The 25228-nt window shown below is 34.2% G+C and overlaps 1 protein-coding gene across 8 annotated transcripts in view; it reads left to right on the forward strand.

The window, feature by feature from the left end:
- Window positions 1–25228, forward strand: part of spri (Src homology 2 domain-containing protein sprint) — a 316675-nt gene that overhangs the window by 169386 nt on the left and 122061 nt on the right. For 5 of the 8 annotated variants that reach the window (XM_073076161.1, XM_073076282.1, XM_073076744.1 and 2 more), the window contains exon 2: window positions 7216–7681. The exons of the other annotated variants lie outside the window; for them this stretch is intronic. In XM_073076161.1, the coding sequence (XP_072932262.1) occupies window positions 7269–7681 (413 nt within the window). In that variant the 5' untranslated portion in view covers window positions 7216–7268. The remainder of the gene's footprint in view (window positions 1–7215; window positions 7682–25228) is intronic. 8 annotated transcript variants of the gene reach the window in all.

The following is a 25228-nucleotide window of genomic DNA, read 5'->3' on the forward strand; positions in this document are numbered from 1 at the left end:
CTATTTCGTATTCATCCTGTAACGTTTTGATGCTATTTATTATTTATTTTCTTATCTTTCATTCCAAATTTGTTATCATTTTCCGAATCCGAAAAACTAAGAATATAACAAACTACGTCTGTCGCTTAATTTTTTTTTTATATTCTACATTACTTTGCAAACATTGTGGAAAACTCTGGGATCTAAGGTTTACAATGTCTAATGCTTTGCATTCAAATTAGTACCATCATAGTATGAAGCTGTAATTCGAACTATCGATCACATTCGAGTATATCTACCACTACTCCTTTTACTTTATCTTTTTGTAAGCCGTAAATATTTCATTCAAGCAGCCTGCGTTTTGCGTTAAAGTTTAAATTCCAAGTTACTTCGTTACAAATAGATCTGTTTGCTTTCTAAATGGTGCAAGATTAGAATAAGGTGTTATTGGACCTTTCTAATTATCTTGTTTCTGTTTTAGTACAACTGATAACAGTTGCGATAATGTAAGTGGGTATTTTATCTATTGCATTTGGAAATATCTAGGTGACTGTATCTGTATGCCTGTGTTTCTTATCTTCAGTAGTATCTTTTGTTATCTATGAAGCTAATTTGAATGCTCGCTTATCTTCAGAATTATTGTCAGGTAGTGTTTATTTTTTAAATCTTAATTATAAACAAATACTTATACCTATTTATTTATTATTTTTTGTTATAAGTATTTTTGTTATCTATGTATTCATATTTACTTACGCCCGTTATTATTAATCAATCTATGCGATTCTTGCCTTCAAGGGATCGCAATTTGACGAGTTTTGCATACCATAAACTGTCGAATTTGATCTTTGGTAGGCCAAGTTTGATACAATAAGTATTAATAACAACCGTTAATGTCTTTTGATTTTAAATATAAGATTGAATAAAGGTGCAATTTCACTTGAGTTAGATGTATATTACCAACCACATTTACCAAAACATTACTATAGATATGCAAAGCTTATTGCCTATTGCCTCTTTTTTACCATCCGTATAAACATGATTGATTTAGATCAGATAAAATGTATTACGTTACTAGAACTGAATTGATGGCACAAAAACCTAATGACAGACACATCCTGTACCATGAGTGCGATCACTCATGACGACTCACAATACATGCAAGATTTGTACAGATAACGGATGTCTGTGATTTGCAATGCTAAAGGCGAGAAAACTTGTATTTACTATTTTTATATCAGCTCTTCACTGTGATGCATAATATATTAATTCGAAATGATTCGAAAATTAACTATCTCATTTTATTTTATTTTATTTAAAATTGATAAATGGTAATGGAAATTGGTAAATGGTAATTTATCTCAAGTTATTGCGTGGATTAACAATTTCAAGAGACAAATATTTTTTTAAAAATGTTTTTTTCTCAGCAATCGCAAATAACGCAACTTAATAATAACAAATAAATTATTTAAAAAATAATCAAGAATATTTAGGTATTTTAGGCTGGTTACATACTTTTAGGTATCATAAAGGTTGACTTTCATAATTTTATCCCATAGTATCTCCTCATAGTGATAAACTTGAAAAGGTATACAATACAACGAATGCCTTACTTCTCTAGAATAGAATTCAACGAACTAAATAATGTTATCATTATTTCCTTCGTACCTAATTTTACAAACCCATTAATCTGCTAAATAAACATAAGGTCCCTATTATGGTAATTTGGGATTTCGTTTCTATTTTCCTTGTAAAGGAAAGTTGAAATAAGGACACCTAGCATGAATAAAATGAAAGTAGGTGTCTCATGTCTTTTAATTGCAAACATGAGGCTGTAAATTGCAATTTAAATTGTAAATGTTATCCGCGGATGTAAAATTTAAATGTAATTTATTCACCCACGTAAATTGTATAAACTGCGGATATTGGTAAAGTTCTCCAATCCGTCGATAAAGATGTAGGCCACTTAACTCTTTATGGGGCTATGAGGATTAACATAATAGATGAATAATTGGAAAAACAAGCGTTCAACCTAACCTCACCTAACGTAAACATTTACTTATTGTGATAGAAATTACTAGCGTAAAACGTAATATCAACAATAATAAAGTAAACGTATAATTAGATATAAGACGTCTATTAAATATGTTCAAATTTTAATATAGGTTGTTGGATATATGCTTTATTAAATCCAATAGATTGGAGATCGCTTCAGTCAATGAAATCCGTAATAAATCACAAGTATACACCATATCAGAATTGTTACTTGAATAAGCAACGAGGTACTCGTATCTATGTGTATTTTCGCTTCTTTTTCTACCTCCATATTTATCTCACTCTGCATGCCTAGAGTGATAGCAAGCAGTGATAGCCGACAGGAAACACGACCACTCGATCGACGGGTCCGAGGTTCAAATAACAGGCACGTACCTCTGATTTTCTAAATTATGTGCGTATTAGAAATTAATTATCACTTGCTAAAACTGTGAAGGAAAACATCGTGAGGAAACCTGCATACCTGAAAGATATATAGAAACAAATATCACAAAAGTATGTGAAGTCTACCAATAGGCACTTGACCAGCGGTAGACTATGGCCTAATCCTTCTCATTCTGAGAGGAGACCCGTGCCCAGCAGTGGGACAATAATGGGTTGATGATGATGACGATGCATGCCTAGAATAATTATTATGGAAATCTGCGACGTGACTTCTTAGCTTATTTCTAATGGATTTATTACAATTATTTATACAATAAGGCAAAGATAAATTGTCATGTCACACCTTTACGAGTATATTCCAAATATGAAATTAAATAGCCTATTTATAACTCATTTAAGGAAGTATTCTAACCGTGTGTAGTTAGTATCTACACATAATCGATGTATACTTTGATATTATACTACTATCATAGCGTTTACAACTTTCATAACGTAATTATCTATAGAAAGATCATCGCTGATTGCCCAGAGCACTCCGTACTTACAGTATCATTTTACCTCTTATAAAGATCCAAACAAGTATGGGTAAGTGTAAATTTACTTTGAGAGGTAAATTATGCAACTAGCCGAAGTCAGACGGTCTTACGCAATGCTTATATAAGTGAGATGGTTACGCGTGAGTGGTCAGAGGACGCCAATTACTAGTGTTACCAGCTGTTGTTTTTATGATGGATTTTTATATTATTATCATAATTTCGATAGGCTGTAATTTTTTTTGCTTTTGCTTTCTAATAAAAGACTGGGTAAGGTATTGGCAAGGGATGGTATTGTTAAATATACCTAAGAAGCATGTCTTTAATTGGGGTAAGCATAGATTAATAAAAATTACTCCTAACAAGAAAATGTAACCTTTTGACAATTGTCACTGTTATCTATTTTCGAGTTTGAAAAATATAAATAAACCTAGTTTTAGATCATTTACAAATGAAACGATATTTCTTCGCATTTTTTCTTCGATTTCGTGTTTTAACTACGCATGTCGGCATTGTTCTGCGTAAATTACACCATGACAGCCATTAAACGGCTGACAGAATTGGCAGCCGTTTAATGGCTTCCTTCAATTACAAGGCGGTGAGATATCTATACTTATCTATCGGGGTAAGATACAACTTTAACTTGTTAAATCGTTAGAAAATATACACGAATTCACATTGCCTTATAAACATAATGCCTCTTCAATATTATGCTTATTATTATTTGTGACAAACATTTTTGTTTACAAATTTTGAAAAAAGTTTGACTACAACTCTACTGTTATAGACGATTAATGAAGTGTATACCAATCCATCATGTAAAATATTTTTTTTTTTTTTTTTTTTTTTTTATTACACTTTATTGACCAATAAAAACAAGTGGTACAATAGGCGGACTTAATGCTAAGTAGCATTTTCTACCAGTCAACCTTAAGGATGTGCAGAAAATGTAAAGGCGGCGCACAATACATGTAATATTTAAGATAATTAAAAGAAGAAAAAAATATATGTAGAAAAAAGAAAACAAAAGAATAGAAGGATCGAAAAAGAAAGTCAAACATGAGAATATAAAGAAAAGAGAGTGAAAAAAAGACATATAAATAGATATATAGCAAATAAATAGATAACTAGGATAAGCAACGAACAAATATAAAATGCAATTACTTATTTAATATTAGATTTTTTAAAGAAATGAGCTATAGCTTTCTTTTTAAAAGTGTATTTGGACACACACTTTCTTACCTCCTCAGGAAGAGCGTTCCAAAGTCGTGTTGATTGAATCGTGAAAGAATTGGAGAGAAACCCAGAGCGGTGGGGTGGAAAAGACAAAGCAAGGGAGTCCGAGGAACGGAGCTCCCGATCATGGAAATCACGGAGATACTGAAATTTACATTTTAAGTACTCCGGTGCAACGGGATCAAAAAGTATTGTGAAAAGAGAATTAAGTAAGTGGAGTTGTCTACGTTCACGAATAGGAAGCCATTTAAGCTGGCGACGATACGAGGAAATGTGGTCGAACTTACGTAGACAGAATATGAAGCGTATGGAATAATTAACAAGACGTTCAAGTTTGTTAAGGAGATCTTCACTTATGTCAGAGTAACACACATCAGCATAGTCGATGATGGGGAGAACAAGTGTCTGCACAAGATACTTCTTTGTGGAAACAGGTAAAAAGTTCCTTAAACGGTTGAGTGAGCGTAATGTTGCAAAAACAGACCGACTCACTTCATTCACATTAGCGTTCCAATTTAATGTCGAGTCTATGTAAATACCTAAATTTTTAACCACAGGTGAAAATGGGATTACAATGTTATTTAAAAGAATCGGAGAGACAGTACTTAAATCTATCTTACATAACTGGCGTGATCCACCTATTATAATGGCCTGACATTTGGATGGATTCACGTTAAGACCATAATTTTGTGACCACGAATAAATATTATTTAAATTTAGATTAAGCTTGTTAATCCCAATTTCAATATCATTGGCATCAACCTGTGTATATATCTGAAGGTCGTCCGCATACAAATGGTAAGAGCAGTCAAGAGAAAAAGTTAAGAAATTGATAAATACGGCGAATAATATGGGAGAGAGAATTCCACCTTGTGGGACACCAGACATTAAGTCACACCAATCGGAAAACACTCGGTTAACTCTGACAGCTTGCTGGCGACCACGAAGGTAAGAGGAAAACCATTCCAGAACTGTGGATGAAAAGTTGAGATGTTGGAGAGCCGCGAGGAGAATATCATGATCTACCATATTAAATGCGTTTGAGAAATCTATGAGAATTAAAATGGTGACCAGTTTTTTCTCCATGCCCTCACGAATGTCATCAGTCACTTTGAGTAGGGCTGTCGTGGTACTGTGCCCCGGTCTAAAACCTGACTGGTATGGAGAAAGTAGATTATTCATAAACAGGAAAGAAGAAATTTGCCTATGAACTGTGGCTTCCAGAATTTTTGATAAAAATGGCAGAATAGAAATAGGTCTATAGTCGTTTAGTTGACAGGGATTAGATACTTTTGGAAGAGGAGAAATAAAAGCTTTACGCCAGACGGAAGGAAAGCACCCTGACAACAATGAAAAATATTTCTCAGTCTTCGTTATACAACTTGTGTGGCTAGCTGGCTACACTAGCAATTGCTCATGTGTTACTCACTAGGTCAGATGTAGTACCAGTTCTGACCACATATAAAGCAGATAACACGTAATCTTGCAGAAAGGCTCAAGAAAGCTTAAACAAAATGTGCGTCATTTCACAAAAGACAAATTCACCAAACTTTACGAGGAACGATTCACTTACAAAAAGATGATTCTAGTCGTTAATACGGAATGGGAATTTTACGACCAACGAGATTTTAAATACGGATCTAAAACCGTATTATGTAACTGTATTTAGCCATTATCGCGGAGGTTAACGGTTTTCTATGACGGCAATTTTTTAAATTCCACCATTTTTGGGAAATAAAGAATCTTTCTTCGTCTTTAGCAAAAAATGTCTATAAGAAGGAAGAATACTCAGTAAATTGAGTACGTGAGATTTCAGCCTCAAAAAAGTGCTCACTTAGTCTTTATTAAAAAAATACCCTAATAGTTTTGTTCATTGTTTTTTTCATTCAAGGATGAAAGTACAAATATACTTTCATCCTTGAATGAAAAAAACAATATCCCAACCATACCTTGTTTTACAAAGCTCATAGCTTTAAATTAGCGTATACAAAATTACACGTATCATATAAAGCTATATAAAAAATCGCACGCTCCTCAAACGATACGTTACAAGAACGCCCAACCGCCAACGAGTTTAAATGTAACGTAATCGCACTCAAGGTCAACTTGTACGCTCACACGATGCAACAGCGAGCCACAAGCGATCAAGTGCTTTAGTGCCACTAACACGCTTCGGAAGCGATCATAGCGGTCTCCATTCTCGACTAATATGCTATACATCTCGACAACGGATGAGATACCTACCTACTGTCTGTATCGAATGATAGTAAGTGCTGATAAACCGTTGCCTTGTCGGTTACGATTCGAAATTTGAAATGTGAGATGATTTAACTAGCTTTAAAGTTACATTGTATAATTTTGCACCCATATAAAGTAAAGATAAACGCAGAATGAAAAACAAAGACTTGGTAAGTGATGTAACATTATCACTTTCGAGACATTCTTAGCGAGACAAGTGAAAACTCGACATGAAAATGAAATAAAAAGTTGTTTCCTAAATGGTAGAAGACGTTTAGTACAATGTGATATACCGACGGTAACGCCACATCATTGACACTTAACTACATCAGACGGTGCAACAATAACTGCGTCCGGCTATTATACGACATCCTTCGTTTGCATGACTACTAAGTACCATGCCGTCATTATGTGTTAACTACCTGTGAAAGTTTAAGCATTCTGTTTCGTTTTATACCAGTTCCTGACAAGTAACATATACCTCGCAGCGTTTAGTATCCTACTATCAAGTAACGACTATTACCAGGTTGCGGAACTCTTCTTTCCATTAACCTAGATTGTGTCCCATTGTTCCGTCGCCTTCATTAAATCCTTGCCCCGTAGTCAACCAGTTTACTGACAAAGCCATCTACATTCAATAGTTGTCTGATATATCAAGATCGTTTTAAATTATTTTTGATTTCGATTCTTACCTAACATTTGCATAAGGACCTCGCGACTGTGTTGATGTTGTCATTACTTTCTATAATCATACTTAGTTAGCAACTAACACGTTCATTTCCTTCCTTTCCAGACGAAAATGTAGATAGAAAAAAATAGGTTTCGTCTACTTTTTTAAAAAGTACGATGTCTATTGACCAGGCGTCGCCACTGGTGCCGATCAAGCCTCAAATCACGCTGCAGAACAGCGCGTTCATAAAGAACAGTCATAACAGGAGCAGCTTTTGCGGAGTGACTCCCTCGCCAACGAACGGTAACAGGACGTTCAAAACTTTCGCAGTAAATCGAAAGAGTTGGAGTGGAAATGTAACGCTTCCACTTCAGCAATTTGCTTTGGAGGAACCGACGCCACAGCTTGCGACTTTCCGCTCAGGAACGGGAACGTTCCCGAGGAACAGAGAGCGGAACAATAACAGTGCGTCGAACGGAATATTAACGCCTAACGGGAACTCCGTGCAGACTCTGAGAGGAAATGAAGTGAGGAGGAGCGGATGCTCTAACGGTCGACGGTACGCTGAGATAGGAAACTGGAGTAAAAGGTAAGTCCGGTGAACATTGTTTTAGTGGACTTATTTTATGCAATCTTTTAGCTGACTACCTAAACAATCTCGAGTAAATCGGTGGCAAAATATACAAAGAGAAGGTAAAATAAGAAAGATAAGATCAGGAAACATAAAAATATAACATGGATGTCTGCGAGAATCTATAAATTATGTTGGATTACAACCAAGTCAAATATCAGAAATGTTTTCCTCAGGTAAATAAATGTAGCTTAACGAAGCACGTAGCTGTAACTTTTACTAGGCCTTATTTATTTTCTTTTTCATCTCGAGTAATTTTGTAACAAGTTTTCCAATTTCATTCTCTCGTCGCTTTCATTTCCTCCCGTTCGGCGGGTCCCGCTCCCTTAATATTACTTTTATTAGCTCAAAACGTTTAACAAACATTGGTTTGAGAATCTAATAAAGATGAGTTCAGTTTCAATAAAAGTAGGATTCCTTGTTGATGTACGTGTAAATTTGATTTAACATTTTCAATCACTTTCAAATTTGAAGTAAGATTTTTTTATAATACGTTGTTGTACGTTTTTAATGAATAAATTGCATCGTTTACTTCTTCATCTTATCAATGTAAATAATTATTGTGATTAATATTATCTTGTATTTCGATTAATTTTGATAAAGCACCATTTATGTAATGGATTACTGTAGATAATATAATACATAAGAAAATCAAGTAGTATTTTCAAAACACGATACATTACACATTCGTTCGATAGTAGTCGTATAGGCATATGGTATAGCCATACGTATACAATGAATCCTTATCTAAAGGGTACTTTAATATCTTTATGTATAATATATGGTTAACATTGCGGTACATTTACAAAACTTGCAACCCAAACTTCCTTGCTTATAGGCACGCTATCCCGATGTTTACCGCATTTATCTAATCGGATCCCTCATTATCTTTTATTCGTAGTAAGTAGAAACTTGGTCCATAATTCTCGTCCACTCAATTTGGGGCAGGCTAAGTTGTTCGATAAGGCGACGGCCAAATAATCTGACTGTTAGTACTTCGTCTTTTTATTAGGGGGTGAGTTTATCTCTATGATTCCTCGTCAGTGAGTGACGTTATCATCTTCCTTCAACGTTTATCTGAAGTGTTTACTTTAACTCCGCCAATTAATACAAATCCTCCACTAGATGTATTTTCTGGATTGTATAGTACTTCCAAATTGGATGTTTGTCCAATGTATTGATCTGACCTTCTTTTCGTTTTAGTTCAGCATTCCTTATAAATATTTACGTAAATTGTATCTTAAACACTATACTCTTTTATAATATATACAAGTCGAGTAATTTTCATCACTTCACGTCCCGTTCTAAGCAAATCAACTAAATTATAATTTAAATCTAGTATGACTATAACTAAATTTTGAAAAATATATAAATTTTTGGTTTTAGAACTCATCACTGCGTAAATAATGATCGTAAATGGTTCATTAATAACTGTAACATTTACGTGGTATTAGTAAACAATTTGACATTTAAAATAATAAAATTCGTAAGTGGCGTGTCCTTGAATAATAATAATTTGTGAGCACTGGAATAATTGGATAATATATTTCGAATGATTGAACGCAACAGGTCAAGGTACTGTGAATTATTTAATTGTCACTCGTGCGTATATTTTGTAATTATAAAAATCCATGATAGTGGTATTAAAAAATGAGATAGGCAAAAAAACTAAATATTATTAATATAAATTGCACAGAATACTGAAAAGATATTATTTTCTTTGCTTTATATTTTTTTAATTTTATAGTGTAATAATTAATTTATTATCCTATTTATTCCGCGCGTCTATAATACTTAAATTTAGCAAACATTTTATAAAACATTTAATAATGTTTTTACAAACAGTAAAAAAAATAGACCACTAAATAAATAAAATTTATTGCTTATTTTAAAAACATTTTTTGTCCCGCATTATTTTTTCATTTCGACAATAGATGGCACTGTACCTATATAAATGTAGTAGTGTAGTATCGTTATATCTTATACACATAGATTAGTAAAGATACTTCGCCGCCTAGAAATTGAATGAAGCCACAAACGGCTTATTAGTAAGTTTTTTTAATTCTTGACAAATATAAATATTTTTATAGAAAATTTACGAATAAATAACTAATACTGCGTAATTTACATAATAAATAAATAATAATTATTTCAAATACTTTAGGAACATTTTAGCACGGAGACGTGGCAAAATTTTTTACGCAACTATTTCAATTCTCAAAACTGGGTACATTTTCTTGTTAGGAGTGAGTAATCTTTACTAATCTATGCTTATACATAATAAAAAGGCAAATGAGACGAGACTGTACATAATAAAGTTATAATTGTAAACAAGGTGCGATGTATGAATACACAAACACATCGCGGTTACAGTTACTTCACCGTTAACCACATAACTTGAGTACGGAAATGCACCTATTGAATGTAATGCATCGTCGGGTAACGAATATCTACGGATATTATCCAGTTTTTATATCTTGTAATTAAAACCAGTAGAATTTTAATTATCTTATACGATGCGAATATACATAATATAGATAACTGTTTATTTTTCTGTATACTTATTCTTATAGCTAGTGTAAATATGTGTTTGTTGATTAAAAATAACTGCTATTTCCCAAACCCATATACGATACGAAAACATAAATACCTTACCTATATTTTTTGCTGTCAGCAGATAATTTTGTAAACGACTGAACCAAATTTCTGAATATGAATGTTAAAGTAAAAAAATACGTGTGGCACTCGGAGACTGCCGCGGTAAAGCTATTGCATAGCATTTTTTATGCTATGAAAACGCTCAGAAGGAATTCCAGAAATACAATATATTCTTCCATAATCATCAACATTTACGTTAATACATCTTTATCCACTATTTTATCATATCTCCATTATATAAGACATTGCAAATATCAGCTGACATTTCATAACTCCAAGCAAGACTGAACATTCTAAAATATAAAATAGAAAAGTATTTAATAAGTGACATAAAGTATTAACAACCAGCAATATAAATGGATCAATGCGATGTGCCTGTGACAATTGGCCGAATGTTACAGGTACATCGCATTTTTCATTAATAAATGCACTTTGTTTATTCATATTTAAAACACTTTGTACACAAATTATTTGTACTATAAATCATAATGGCGTTTTGATTTTGTGCTGTCAAGTCTGTCAGTTGTAATTGTACGTTTAAAAATAACAAACACTCTTTTACGTTATTTTATCAATCCAGAATTCAACATAGCTTATGTTGATAAAACATATTATTTGGATAATATGGTAATATAATTTTGAATTTTATAATGGGAATATAAAATATACTTCACGCAATTTTAAGATTTCTGCACGGATTATAAAAAAATGTGTATTACTGCCATCTGTGTTCAAGTTGACGAATTAAGGTTATCAAATAAAATAATAAGGAATGTAAAATAATACTTTATTCAATTATATCCATATTTTTCTATTGACAGTCAACAACTCGGTTGCCTGGAGACTTGATATCCAACAGTCCTCCACCGCTATTTTCACTTACACCACCAGGGGCGCCGGCAGCATTTGGTCAAGGTGACGGCGCACCAGTATGCCATTTTCAGTTCTGACTTCATAATGGAGTCTACCTAATCTTCGTGTGACGACTCCGAACTCATATTTAACTCTTGGGTTGGTGTAACTGCGGACTTGTACCTTATCACCTTGTCCGAACTCCTGCGTTGGCGGTGCATTGTAATGTAATCTGGATAGTGGGGCGGATTTCTTAAATAAGGCATGCATATAGGTTCTTACCTCTCTGCCGAACATTAACTGATAAGGTGATAACTCTTTTGTATTAGGTGTACGTCTCAAGCGTGCCTTGACAGTTAACAGTTTATCAAATAAACTTCCGCTCTTGCTGATATAAAAGAACATTCAGGTATTAGCCGATTATTTTCTTTTTGTACATTCAAAAATTTAAATTTTAGCTTTGTATATATTTCTTCAAATTTGTACCTGTATTTTATTTCCTCTTCTAAATTTTCTTCTTCTGTAAGCCATTCAATTTTTTCTTGAATCGCGTAGAATTTGTTCAAATTTTCTTGTAAAGAATTCAGTCGTATATTTATTTCTTCAATGTCAATTTTTTCTATTCCCGAAATGTAATTTTCGGTTCGTTTCATTAACCCAAGTAATGTGGCTCGTATTTCCTTATTGTTCTTTAGTTCATTCGACATCTCGTCGCCAATATCAAATAAAATAATAAGGAATGTAAAATAATACTATATTCAATTATATCCATATTTTTCTATTGACAGTCAACAACTCGGTTGCCTGGAGACTTGATAGTTGGATATCAAGTCTCCAGGCAACCGAGTTGTTGAAAGGTGTTACTTATTTTCGTTACGGAATTTCTCGATTCGGTCGCCGCGCTCAAAGCCCGCGATAAAAGCTATGCAATAGCTTAAAATATTTTTGTAACATGTTTCTGATGTTTATGATTTATCACTGGAGCGTGGCATTTAATTTAGCGCGAATGCGAAGCTTTAAAAATGAATTTTAAAACGTTTCATGAGGTTAGGTACCTACTTATTTTATCGGCGAAAATCGAGAAAAGAGCAGGAAATTTGAAGAACAATTTTCATCATCAAACCGTAATTTATCTATTAATGTGCAAAGAATTGTTGAGTTCTTAAAACTTAAATAATGGGCTCGTCTTTAAAAACACTCTTCGTTGCCATATTGATGTGTTGGAGGAGACACCGGAAATAAATCTAAGATAGTAAGGTTGAAGGGGGTAGAACGATTTATGGTTCGACTCTGGCAGCACTGCCTCACCTATTTCTGCCTAATAATAGCAGTGCTAAACGCTGATAAATTGTGGTTTGAAAGGTGTGGTATGGAAGGCACACTGTTCCGAGGCGTTCTAACATAATCCTCAGGGGTAGCTTCGCATCTGTGGCCGACCTCTGATAGGAATATTTAATCCTATCTGGGGTTGATTGCAGATGTCAATGGACGGCAGTAACCACTTACTATCAAGAGGACTGCAATACTCGTCTGCTACTCCTATATTTAAAAAAAGGCAGCTGCTTCTGCTTCTGCATCGTTAGTCATCTACTATAATTGAGGTCATCAACACGCCCAACCAAGTGCAGGAATAAGCCAAAATCTTGACCAAAATTTTAACTTTCTCACGCAGGTTTATATCCACTACTATTCACTAAGTTCTAAGATCTGATTGATAGAATATAATTGCAATCATGACACTTTGCGTTATATTAAATTTACTATTACACTAAGGAATAACTCATGTTGTTTTTATATTATAAAGTCTGAGAACCACGCGCTATCTGTGAAGATTACAGCATTATGATGTTTACGCTTCAATCATAAAAGTGAAAGCATACGCAAAATAACCGGTTTTCTTCGACTGATTGCAGGTTTATTGCAACTATAAAATACGATTTATAACTATTACACGAGTCAGTAATCATGAGATAACATATTAAGTGTTATTGCTTCTTAATATCGCCTCCTCGTGTAAACATCGCAACAGTTACGAGTTATGTTTTGGATTATATATTCAGCTATTACGAAGAAATAAAACAAAATATAAGAGTATTTTAGTGGATTTTAATCGTCTTGCTACTTTATACCTACAGGTATGTGTCTTATGAAACGAAGTTAATTAATAGAATAGTACATTTTCAGGTTGTTCATCTTCCTTAATCATCTTCTACAAAACATACGGGATGAGAAGGAGTGATGCATGTCTATTTCGATATCACACTGCATACTGGTTTCATCAATAAAATGGATCTTATGTTAAACCATGTCTATATTCTTATTGGTCTTTATAAGCTGTGCGCTCGTCAGAATTTAAACTGTGTGCAGGTTCTTGCCTCGTTGTGGGAAGATTAGGTACTTAAACTTGTTTAAACTTGAAGCCTACTCCACAATGCTGTTCCTTAATACCTTAAGCTTCTTAAGTTCTCAAAATACAAGTACTACAAAAGAGCTTTATATTTCAAAAAATTAAAAGACCCATCCACAGACGGTGCGAAAAACGTTAATCCGATTCGAAAATTTCCGCAACCTTTGTACTGTACCCTTGGTATGAGTTTTTACAAAAATGAGTGTTTTTGTATTTGTTTACGTATTTCCCATACATTTCCAATCAATTCTGACACAGCCCGCTAGGACCGCTGATTGGAAATGTATGGGCGTAAACAAAAATAAAAACAGTCATTTTTGTAAAAACGTAAAAACTCATACTAAGGGTACTGGAATCGGGGAGGCATATAAAAGAAATTACTTCGGAACTGGAATCTCGTTAGAGGACACTTGTGAGAAACAATTTGGCTAATAGAGATTAACTATCTTGGGCAGCTGTTCCAAATAGAAATTCTCCACTCTGTTGCTCCCTTGACGGAAAACGAAATGAGTCACGCTCATGCGTAAAGCCGCTAAGTTTTCGTGTAATTTTAGTGAAAGTGGACAAAGAAAAACAATACCTTCGTGTTTCCTTTCATTCTTTGAGGCGATCAATTATTCCCGATAAATTATTATACCTACCTATTGTGTCAATGCAATTTTGTAGCTGATTTTGTCCCCGCACTGGATATGCATATGATTTGCATATGAATGCAAATAGTGGTGACCGTATATGAACAAATCACCAAAATAAAGTTATATAAAGGTAGATTGCCTTTATATAATTTTTTCCAATTTATTGTGGAAGCCCATGATTGCTTTGTATAGGATACTCGTAGCTTATCTGTATAGTGGCAAATAAAAAGAAACTACTTAGTTAAAATACATCAAAAGACATAATCTACAATTCTACTATTGCACTATCCACTGACAAAATAAGTACTTTTAAATGGGATCTTTCATAATGAACTACTCGACAATAGTTCTTCCAACCTATAGGGGTTCATAAGCCTTGTTTTAATTATGTTTTACTAGTCCGTATTTCAGACAATGTGCAACAGAAATACTCTCTGGGCACCATGTTTCATCAGATGCCTAAGAATAATGGTCGCGCGGGAAAATAATTTTCTTCCGTAGTCTTACACTATTGTGGGAGGATTTCAAAGACCCTTTTCATGGTTTCCGAGGCTATTAAATTCTTTCTTCGCTATAAAAGAGTCCTTTATACCCAGATAGGTATGTTTTTATTATTGAGAAAGTTTTGTCAGTATAGAAAATACTCATGCCTCGGCTTTATTGTGTAAGTTGATTCCTGCTTTTGTTGGTTACGGATAAATAATAATAACTATGTTATATATATTTTATAGTGTGTTTTTATCGACTTGCGTGAGTATGTAATCCACACAATATTTATCGTATGTTTTATTTGTTTAATCTATTCTACTGCGTGTTGAAATTAGTATGACATTAATTTATAGGAGCAATTACATCAATTACCCGTCGTATTAACGACATACTATGTTACTTTTAAACGAAGATAAATAACAAAACATAAAGTATTGACTATGCAAATAAATTCACGATAATAAAACACTGCTGTTTCACGCAAAGCTACTTTTTGAAAGAGCTTATTCGTACCAATTTATTTATTCGCGAACACGACCGAATATTTGTCTACATAAAAAGCCCAACGTGCACCTGACAGTAATGTTTGCGGAGTAAATAATGTTGCAAATAACAAAAACGTTGTGTACCGATCCCTTATTGAATATCCGAATTTCGGCGGAATTCCTATAAGCCCACTCATTCCATATTCAGGACGCGTGGCGGGGCATAAATATCCTTGTCGTCCTCATTACAATAACTTCGTCTTGGAGTATGGTCCCCGAAGGCTGCAACGGACGCCACATCCCACGGGACGTCACTCATTTAGATAATGGAATTCTAGGCCGATCACTCCCATAATTACCGTGATTTCTTTCTACTTTCACGCAGTTAGTGGTGGTCAGTTTACGTTATTTTATGTTTAATGTCCGGGGAAATATAACAGGAGAATTTATGTAGCATATATCTACGTTTAATATGTTTTATGTCTGGGAAATGTAACAGGAGAATTTATGTAGCATATATCTACGTTTAATGTTTATTTCGATGTACATCTATTTTGTAATAAAAAATATTTAGTATTATTTACAATCATAAAACAGTTATGATGAAAATTTCATTAAAGTATTATTGAGATTGGCAATTCTTGTTTGATTAACATAACTTTGTTTAAACGTATTTACTTGTAGTTAATAATTATACTTGGTAGTTAATAAGTACAGAGGTAGGAAAGGCATTAACGTTTCTTATCTCGGAAGTTCACTTCATAATACAATCAGATTACAAAAAAACAAACAAGGAGCATTGAAACAATCAAATGAGATCTCCCATACATGATAAGTTGAGTTTCCCTTCAACTAACAAGGCCACATATGGCTTAAGTGCAACAAGACAATAGTCGTTTCTTTCATTATCAGCCCATTACTGTTCCACTGCTGGGCTCGGATCCCCTCTCGGGGAAGGATTCAGGTCGCGCTGTTAAAGTGCATATTGATAGACTTCACACACCTTTGATAACGTTGTTTAAGTGACTCTCAAGCATATAGGTTTGCTCACCACGGTTTCGCTCACTGTTATAATAAATGATAAATAATTTTAATTACGCACATATCTTTAAACAATGAGATGTTCGAGATGTGCCTGGGGTACGAACCTTGGACGTCCCCGAATAAGGCGACGTTCAATGCCGAGCTATCACTGCCTTCCAGACAATAGTCAACCAAATCAAATCACACGAGAGAATGCGCGAACACGCGAGCTGGAAGCAGGTTCTTTACAATGTGTGGGGGCGAATAAAAGCATCAAATTCGGACGTTGGAAAGTCGAGCTTCGGCACGGTCTGGCGAGCACGTGGACGTGTGGCCGATACCAACTACCAAGCAACCCTAGATGCCATGCACCGCCTGTTTGTTATGCTAATTGCACGGACTGATTTGCACAATAAAACCAACACGATCTGTAACGAACGCACGATGTGATCATTTGTGTGTACTAAAACGAAATGTTAATTGGGCTGAATTTTTACATTGTTCACATATTGGTTGGTGGGTACGTTTCGTTATTGCATTTTTTAAAGGATACAAAGGTAAATAAACATTGCCGCTATAACCAACTATAGCAAATCCACATGGAATAAGGCTTCCACCTGAAGCTGATCATGCGTTGCCAGTACTGATGACTAAGATAATCGTCTCGTACTGCTACGCAGCAATATTCGGTAAACGTTGTCCCCTCGAATTTCCATCAAAACTCAGGAACTGAAGAAAATCATTTTTTAATATTTTGAGCTTATTAGGCTAACATCATTTATTTCTAGCCTTCCGGTCCGCACGCAATCTATCCTAAATCTCATTAGTAAACCCACGCGTCTCCTGCAAGTACTGCAGCGCGTTGCTGTAATACGTCGATAAAAAGAGTAGTTTAAGCGACTTTTTGCTATAAATCTCGTATCACCATGTATGCGGTTGTTTGCGTTTTAAAAAGCACCGAGCTTTGTCTATCTTTTGTGCTCGGAGCGAAGTGGACCAGAACAGGCAATTTATTGTTATGCCTCGCAGACCGTATTGGGCAAAAAACCCATGAACACTCCTAACAACGCCTCTTATTTGTCTCAGTCTTGTTCATTTATTTTGTTTACTCTACCCCGTACGATATTTCATTGACCGATCCGATTTTCTACTTAACTTGGCTTGAACAGTGTAATCTATTTGTCGGTCTGGAAACAAACGTAAAAACGGCTTTTTTCGCATTTTCTTACATACTGAATCTAACTTTCGCACGTTTGATTTAGCACCCATTAAAATGTATACATAATTCTGATAATGTTTAGTTGCATAATTAATTAATTACTTAACTTGTAGATACAACATTATTTGTAGAATAAAATGAAGCATTTACAATGTCGTATACTTTAGTCTCTCGTTAGTTTTGTCTCCGATGCGACAAACATTAACTTCAACTTAAAGACTAAAAATTAGTTCTAACTGAATTAAACATCACGTGTGCGACCATAAAAAGGACTAAGAACGTGCTTCAAATGACAGATATCTTGAAGTATTCGTTCATTGACTTGCTACACAATTGGCGCCATCGCTAATTGTTGCTGAGTGCTTTTAACGAACGTTTGAACGTATGAATGGCCCACTTAACAAATTTAATGTGTGTACCGCCGGCCCATTTATGCCATTGGCATTCGTTCTTGAAATAATTGGGCTCATTGGGCATTTTTGTTTGCAATTGTAATTGTAACAACAACGTACTAAATTATGCAAGTTTCTTGTAAAGTATTGTAAGCCGCCGCATGTTTTCATGAAGATTACTTTTATATTTTTAGTACTTAAAACACAGATTGTTTGCAATACGTATAACAAAATATGTGTATCATACTTTTTGTCATTTATAAAAAAGCGCAGTACTAGACAAAGACAAACTGATATTTTAAGGAGTACTATTTCAGTGGTATTTCGGTTCGGGGAATGGTGACCATTTTATTACGATAAGATTATTATGATTGGGGTTAAAAATCGTCTTCAATCACTTTGAACGTGAAATATTATTTTCAATACCCAAATACCGTAGAGCAGCAATAATTTATCTAGCGTGTAGGTATCATCTTCCAAAACTGAAGCCAAACTTTCTAATTTGCATGTTCCAAGTATGATTACCTTACACCCACTACGAGAAAGTGGGGGAAAACCGCATTTCGTGACTCATTCTCTATTTCAATCCTGCATTTATACAGATTCAGTTCCACGAAAATTGTATTGCGGGCTCGGCTTATTCATATTAGATAACCTTACAAATCTTCAATCAAAGATGACCCGCTTGGTTGAGCTGTTACTATTCCAGTCTGACACGCATTGGTTCCGGATTAGCTACATATCTGAATTATGAATTTTGATGCTTTGGCTATGGGTGTTTGTCACCCATGGTACCCATAATACCAGAAAATTCCTAATTTAGGGCCGTGAGTGTAAAATAATGTAATACCCACTGTTCGTGTAATACCCATGCCGTTGAATTACAAGATCATAAAGGTCACAAAAAATTATACATAAATTATTAGCATCATTATGTGTTATTCTTTAGTAAATATTGAAAATACCTGAAATTAGTATGAGCTAGAATAATAAAAGAGATTAATATCATTCCCTCATGACTATGAAAGCATATTAAACAAAAGTGGCTGCAATAAAACAATATAATGGAGTTGTTAGCTTGTTATATTGTTATGGACAGTTGCCTGTCAGTTATAATAAAGAAACTTTCATGATGATTTATCAAGGAAAGTACTCAATCTAACTAATCTTGTCGATTAGCTGCCTAAACATCTGCCTATTTTTTTAAGCAACATAATTTGTATATGACGATAGCAAAGGATGCAACCCATGTAATGTGACGTTTAAAAGATTAGAGATGTTAAATCTTTATGCCCATGGTCGCGAATTTCAACCCTAACAGAAATTCTAATTGAGGTCCATAATAATGATAGCAGATGGTACACATAGATTAGTAAATGAAATGAAATGAAATTTATTTATTGCAAGAATGTAGTACACAAAGATAGTTACAGCAATAGAAGTTCGTACATTCTACCATTACAATGGTGTGCAGTCATGTCAAATTAAAAAAAAAAATAGGAAAACATAAAAAATAAAATTAAAAAAAGTTAAGTCGTATTAAATTATTACAAGTCATTTTTATTCTGTACATTGAAAATTAAAGATACTTTACCGCCTTGATATTGAATGAAGCCACAAACGGCTTATTTGTAAGTTATTTTTTTGAATTCTTGACAAATAAAAACATTTTTAGAGAAAATTTACGAATAAATAACTAATACTGCGTAATTTACATAATAAATAAATAATTATTTCAAATATTTTAGGGACATTTTAGCAAGGAGACATGACAAAACTTTTTTACGCAACTATTTCAATTCTCAAAACTGGGTACATTTTCTTGTTAGGTAATCTTTACTAATCTATGATGGTACATCAGTATCTTTTCCCAGGCAAACATTTCACACATTTATGCTATAATGTTTTATATCTATGTTGAAAGCCGGTTCAAAATTTTCACTTTAAAGACTGTCACAGATGCTCTTTCCGCGAATATTCTTTTTGTTTTACGTCTATCAGCTGTTTGTAACTCAAAAGCTTTTATTCGAACTGATGCAAAAATTACGTATTTTATGCATGCACCAAGGTAAGAATTTGCATGTGGAAGTATTGTGGCAGACTAGCTATGCATATGATTGATAGTTGAATTTGCATGGTAGTGACATTGTTTAGTATTTGCTACTGTGCTAATTGTCAATAATAAAATTCCTTTCTTATACACATAATTAAGTCTAACTAAATTGTGTCCTTTTTATGTTGGTCAGATCATACAGATATTGTGCATAATTTATATTTCATAAAATACACATATTGTGGTATTAAGGTACGAAAAAAATTGCAAAATTATCATAATAATAATAGGACATTGCGACAAAGGAAGCAAATTTGAATACAACAGTTATCAGATTGATTACAATATTATTGTTATGTTTGATTAAAATTATTATTAATTTACACAAAATAATATAAAAGTCGAATTCACAAATTCTTTACTTTGCTATTTTTGATTAACATTATTATTTCTTTAGGCATAAACTTTTAATTTGCGCATCGAATTCGCAAACCTTAAATTTGTTGACGGGCCAAAAATATAGACGTCAATTGATTGAGTTTCTAAATAAAAGACACGTCAACGTATCGAGATTGCACCCTAATACACATGCAACACGACAGTTCAATCAAAAGATAAAGGCCTGAGGTTCAATCGCTCGGGGCATTAATTACAAAAGCGGATTTGATCGACGCTTTATTTGATTAATATAACACAGGAGATATGAAGCACCGGTTTGAACGCATAGGACCTTAGCTATTGTGTTAGGACTGTGATCGGTTAATGTAATTGTTGTTGTCCAATTGGACCACAAGATTTTCTTTATATAATATAGGAGTAGCAGACGAGCATGCAGTCCATCTTATGGTAAATGGCTACTGCCGCCCATGGACATCGGCAATCAACCAAGATAGGATTAGATATTTCTACCTGGAGTCGGCCACAGGTACGCCTCTACCCATTAGGGGTACGCTAGAACGCCTAGGAAAAGTATGTGTCTCTTACCACACCCTTCAAACCAGAACACAGCAGCACAGCAGCTGCTCAACACTGCTGTTATTGAGTCGAACCACCAAGGGTTCTACCACTTTCCACATAATTCCATCCACTTCCATTAATTACAAAAGCTGATTTGATCGACGCCATGTCTGATTAATTTAACACAGGAGATATGAAGCACCGGTTTGAACGCATAGGACCTTGGCTATTGTGTTAGGACTGTGAGGTAATGTAATATTTGTTGTCCAATTGGACTATTAGAAGTTCAAAGGCATTTCCAATAAGTTTATGTTGTCCAATTGGATCACTAGAAGTCCAAAGGCACTTACAATAATTTTAAGATTTGCCAGTTGTCAGTTTTTTCTTCAGAGTTAAAGAAAGCAGGATATCACTTCAAATTAATGTATTTATTTTGTGTTGTTTTAAACACATCAGCGCTTAACACTTCAGGTTTAAAGTGAAGTGCAAGTGAAGCGATGGTGCCTCCGGAGTAGAATCACAATAGCCTGTACAATCTTCAAAAGTACTATGTTAGTTACCATGAAGTGGACTTTTATGCTCTTTTATTATTGCAGTTACTTAAAAATATCTGTATCAACGATTTTTTGTGTTTATATTTTTTGAAGGTGGTAGAACCCTTTGTGGTTCCACTCCGGCGGCACCACCACCACACCTATTTCTACCTAATAACAGCAGTGTTAGGCGCTGCTGTGTTTCGGTTTGAAGGGTGCAGTAAGGGAGATAGACTTTTCCGAGGCGTTCCAGCTTAGTCCTCAGGGGTAGCGGCGCATATGTGGCCGACCTCAGGTAGGAATATCTAATCCTATCTGGGGTTGATTACAGATGTCCATGGGCGGCAGTAGCTATTTACTATCAGGTGGACTGCATGCTCGTCTGCTACTCCTGTATTATATAAAAAAAAAGTTCAAGTGTGTTCAAGCCTCACTTAAGTTTATAGTGTAACTGATAATAATACAGGGTTACTATACTGTCAGTTATCTACATTCTACATGTCTTTTGTTAGTTGCCGGTAAATTAACCTGCGGTAATTGTGTTGTAGATGCCTAAGTAGATTATTGTTAGTCGGTCATTGTTTAAGCGAGTTGTAATATGACGCCCCTGTCCAAACAAGCTTATCTATTCGGAAGTGCTTTCAATTGTATGAATAGGTTTATGTAGTATTTAGGCGCTATATGTAGAAGATGGTAGAACGCTTTGTGGTTCGACTCCGGCGGCACCACCGACACACCTATTTCTGCCTCATAACAGCAGTGCTAAGCGCTACTTACTGTGTTCTGGTTTGAAGGGTGTGGTAAGGGTGACATACTTTTCCGAGGCGTTCCAGCTTAGTCCTCGTGGCCGACCTCAGGTAGGAATAATTAATCGTATCTGGGGTTGATTACAGTCCATGGGCGGCAGTAGGCACTTACCATCAGGTGGACTGCATGCTCGTCTGCTATTCCTATACTATAAAAAAACAGTAACAGGATTATCAAGGCATCTCGTATGAAGTGTGTTCCATTTGTGATAATTTACGAGTACTTCGACAAAAAATAAATAAAATGACTTCAAGAATGATTTTTTCAGACTTTGCCCTTAATGTGTTGTGATTTGATGAAAAGACCATTGGTTTCAATTGAGTTCAATGATTGATTGTAAGTGTGTGACTTGTCAATTAGCCAATCAAATATTATTAGTTCAGACAATTGGGTTTGTTTATAAACCATCCTATTTATTTTTAAATGTCACTATTTAAGTCAGCGCAATCTTGCAGTTCACCATGTGCAATGTAGAGGTCAGGCTATCGCAAGATCATATTTGAGTTGTTTGTAATATATACACTCAAGTACACACTAAAAGTATTATAAATATTTGACCAGAACATACATACATGCGAGGTAATTGAACTTTATTACATGCAACAGTGCTACAAGAAAGATATTGCAGTAATAGATATGCTTTCGTAGATCAACGACGATTTTTATTTTCTTTTTTAAAAGCCTACCGAAAATATACAGGATCACAGATGGAGTTGGTACTATGAGTATTCTCTAGCAGACAACTAGCACATAAAAACAAAACTGTAATCCCTTTTACGAATAAACCGTTTACATAAAAACTCGTCCTATTAACGGATAACTTTAACGAAACTGTCTTAATTCGGTTTGTCCCGTCAACTGTTATTGAACGGCTCGTGGTTGGCATGCACTTAAATTTGCAGTCAATCTTGCAATATTGGCACAGTGAGGGCTTCGTAACGAGGCTCCATTCCTGACGTTAGTAGGGCTGCAAGTTGGTAAAACTATCGATATAAATATTAGATTTAGCGTGGGACTAATAAATTGATATAGCTACCGATAACGTCGGAAATGTTCCTGCGGTTTTATCGATATATCGATAATTGAAAATATTGTGGATTTTTCGTCTTCGCTTTCGCTTCGCATACAAATTCCATATCTTGATTGAAGGCCTCGACTTGCCGTATTACTACATAAAAATATCAATATCGATATTTTTTTTTTCTTTATATGATAATATCGCGTCGGTAATGGTTTTTATACCGTTATAAATATCGATATCTTGGGTTCGATATGATCGAAATTTATATATATCGTCCCATCCCTAGTTGTTAGCAATAACAATGTCAAATAGAGAGCAATATTTTTCCAAGTTTTATTGAAAACGAATAATGATCGCATCGTGGAATCATGTCAAGTGTGTTTCCAACTGAGAGTGCTTTGCTTCCGTTGTTTTTATTAATTAAATAAAAATGTTTTTGAAATACCTACTGCTCGCCATTCAATTCAATTAATTGAAGTGTATATTTATAATTTATTTTACAATTTATACGTTTTCTCCAATACTTCATCGATAAATAATTAAAATAAATAATCGCATTAAACTTATTTTATTATAAGTATTACCTATTATATTTCAAACTCCTAATTGCCTCCATGAAATTTCCATTAACGTCCATTAAAAATAAATAAATAACTAATCGATCAAATATTGTCTCCCAAAAAACTAAATTTAAAAAAAAATCTGTCTACTACAGATTGACAAATTTACAATTTTGCAAGGCAAAAAATGAATTACTTGATCAAAACAAGTGTAACAGTATCTGCTATCAATTATGGCAACCTAATATTTCAAACTTACAATGATATGAGTTTTAAGAATGTACTGTTTTATACGTAACATATTAAATTCATACTCAAAGCCTTCCAGAGGGTGTACTACATTGTCCTGTGCCCGTAGACCAGTAGAAAGGATTGCCCCATTCATATTCTAGTAGCGTACCAAGCGTGTACGAAAAGGAGAAAAAAGACTAAAGAATGTGAACTTTAGTCTAGGGACCTGGACACCACATACGCTTATTGAATAGTTTATACAAACTGCAGTATTCACACGCGTCTTTTTGTGTATGATTTGAATGTTCGAAATAACTGTTTATGTGGATAAGTTTTCGAGTTTCAAAGAGTCTCTTTGGGTCCAGCTACTATTTTGTACATATAAGTTACAAAAGTAATATTAAGATATTTTTAAGAATATAAATCCTAAAAATCCATGTGGTTTAGTTTCTGAAAATAGAGCGATAAGCAGCGTAGTAACTTACCTACATACCTACATATAGATAAAAGCATTACTCATAACATAACTTCGGTGAGATGGACGCTTTAGTTGAAATTTTGCATATTTGTTAACTCGCCTGACGAGTTGGACATGGATATTAGGTTTTGTGTTTTAGATTTGCAACACACTGTTTACTACTACTACGACTATTCGTAAAATAAAGTCTCACCCACGCGTAGCATATCTAACAACTGCTATATAATAAACCAAACCTACATTGCATTAAGCCTAAACAAAACAAGCTTTATCTAAATCACGTCAATGTCAAATAAAATAGACATACAAAAAGCCATTTGACTGCGATTTGAAAGAACGACACCGAAATGGCTCCCACGAAAGCACTCATTATCCTTTATGAGTGGGATAAAGCGAATCTATACATAAGGGCGCTTTTTAAATTCCATTGCGGTACTGGAAAGCCCTATCCAGTTGGATTTGAATAAGGCGTTAGATCTTTATTATTCAATATTTTGTTTACTTAGTAAATTTATTCGGTGTTTACCTTTAGAACACCATTGATATCGTTAATAGTAATATTATTATTGTTATATCTAATGTAATGATACTGCAATCGAAAGTTTCTGAGTTAAACTTGTTTTTAATTAAATAAATACTTATGTAACTTATAACATATTTTGTTAAGCTAGTGAGAATTATAATAACAAAAACTTGATTGCCAAA

The sequence above is a fragment of the Epargyreus clarus genome, unplaced genomic scaffold, assembly GCF_041222505.1.
Source record: "Epargyreus clarus isolate Ecla_fem2 unplaced genomic scaffold, WU_Ecla_fem_2.2 ptg000001l, whole genome shotgun sequence".
NCBI classification, from domain to species: domain Eukaryota; kingdom Metazoa; phylum Arthropoda; class Insecta; order Lepidoptera; family Hesperiidae; genus Epargyreus; species Epargyreus clarus.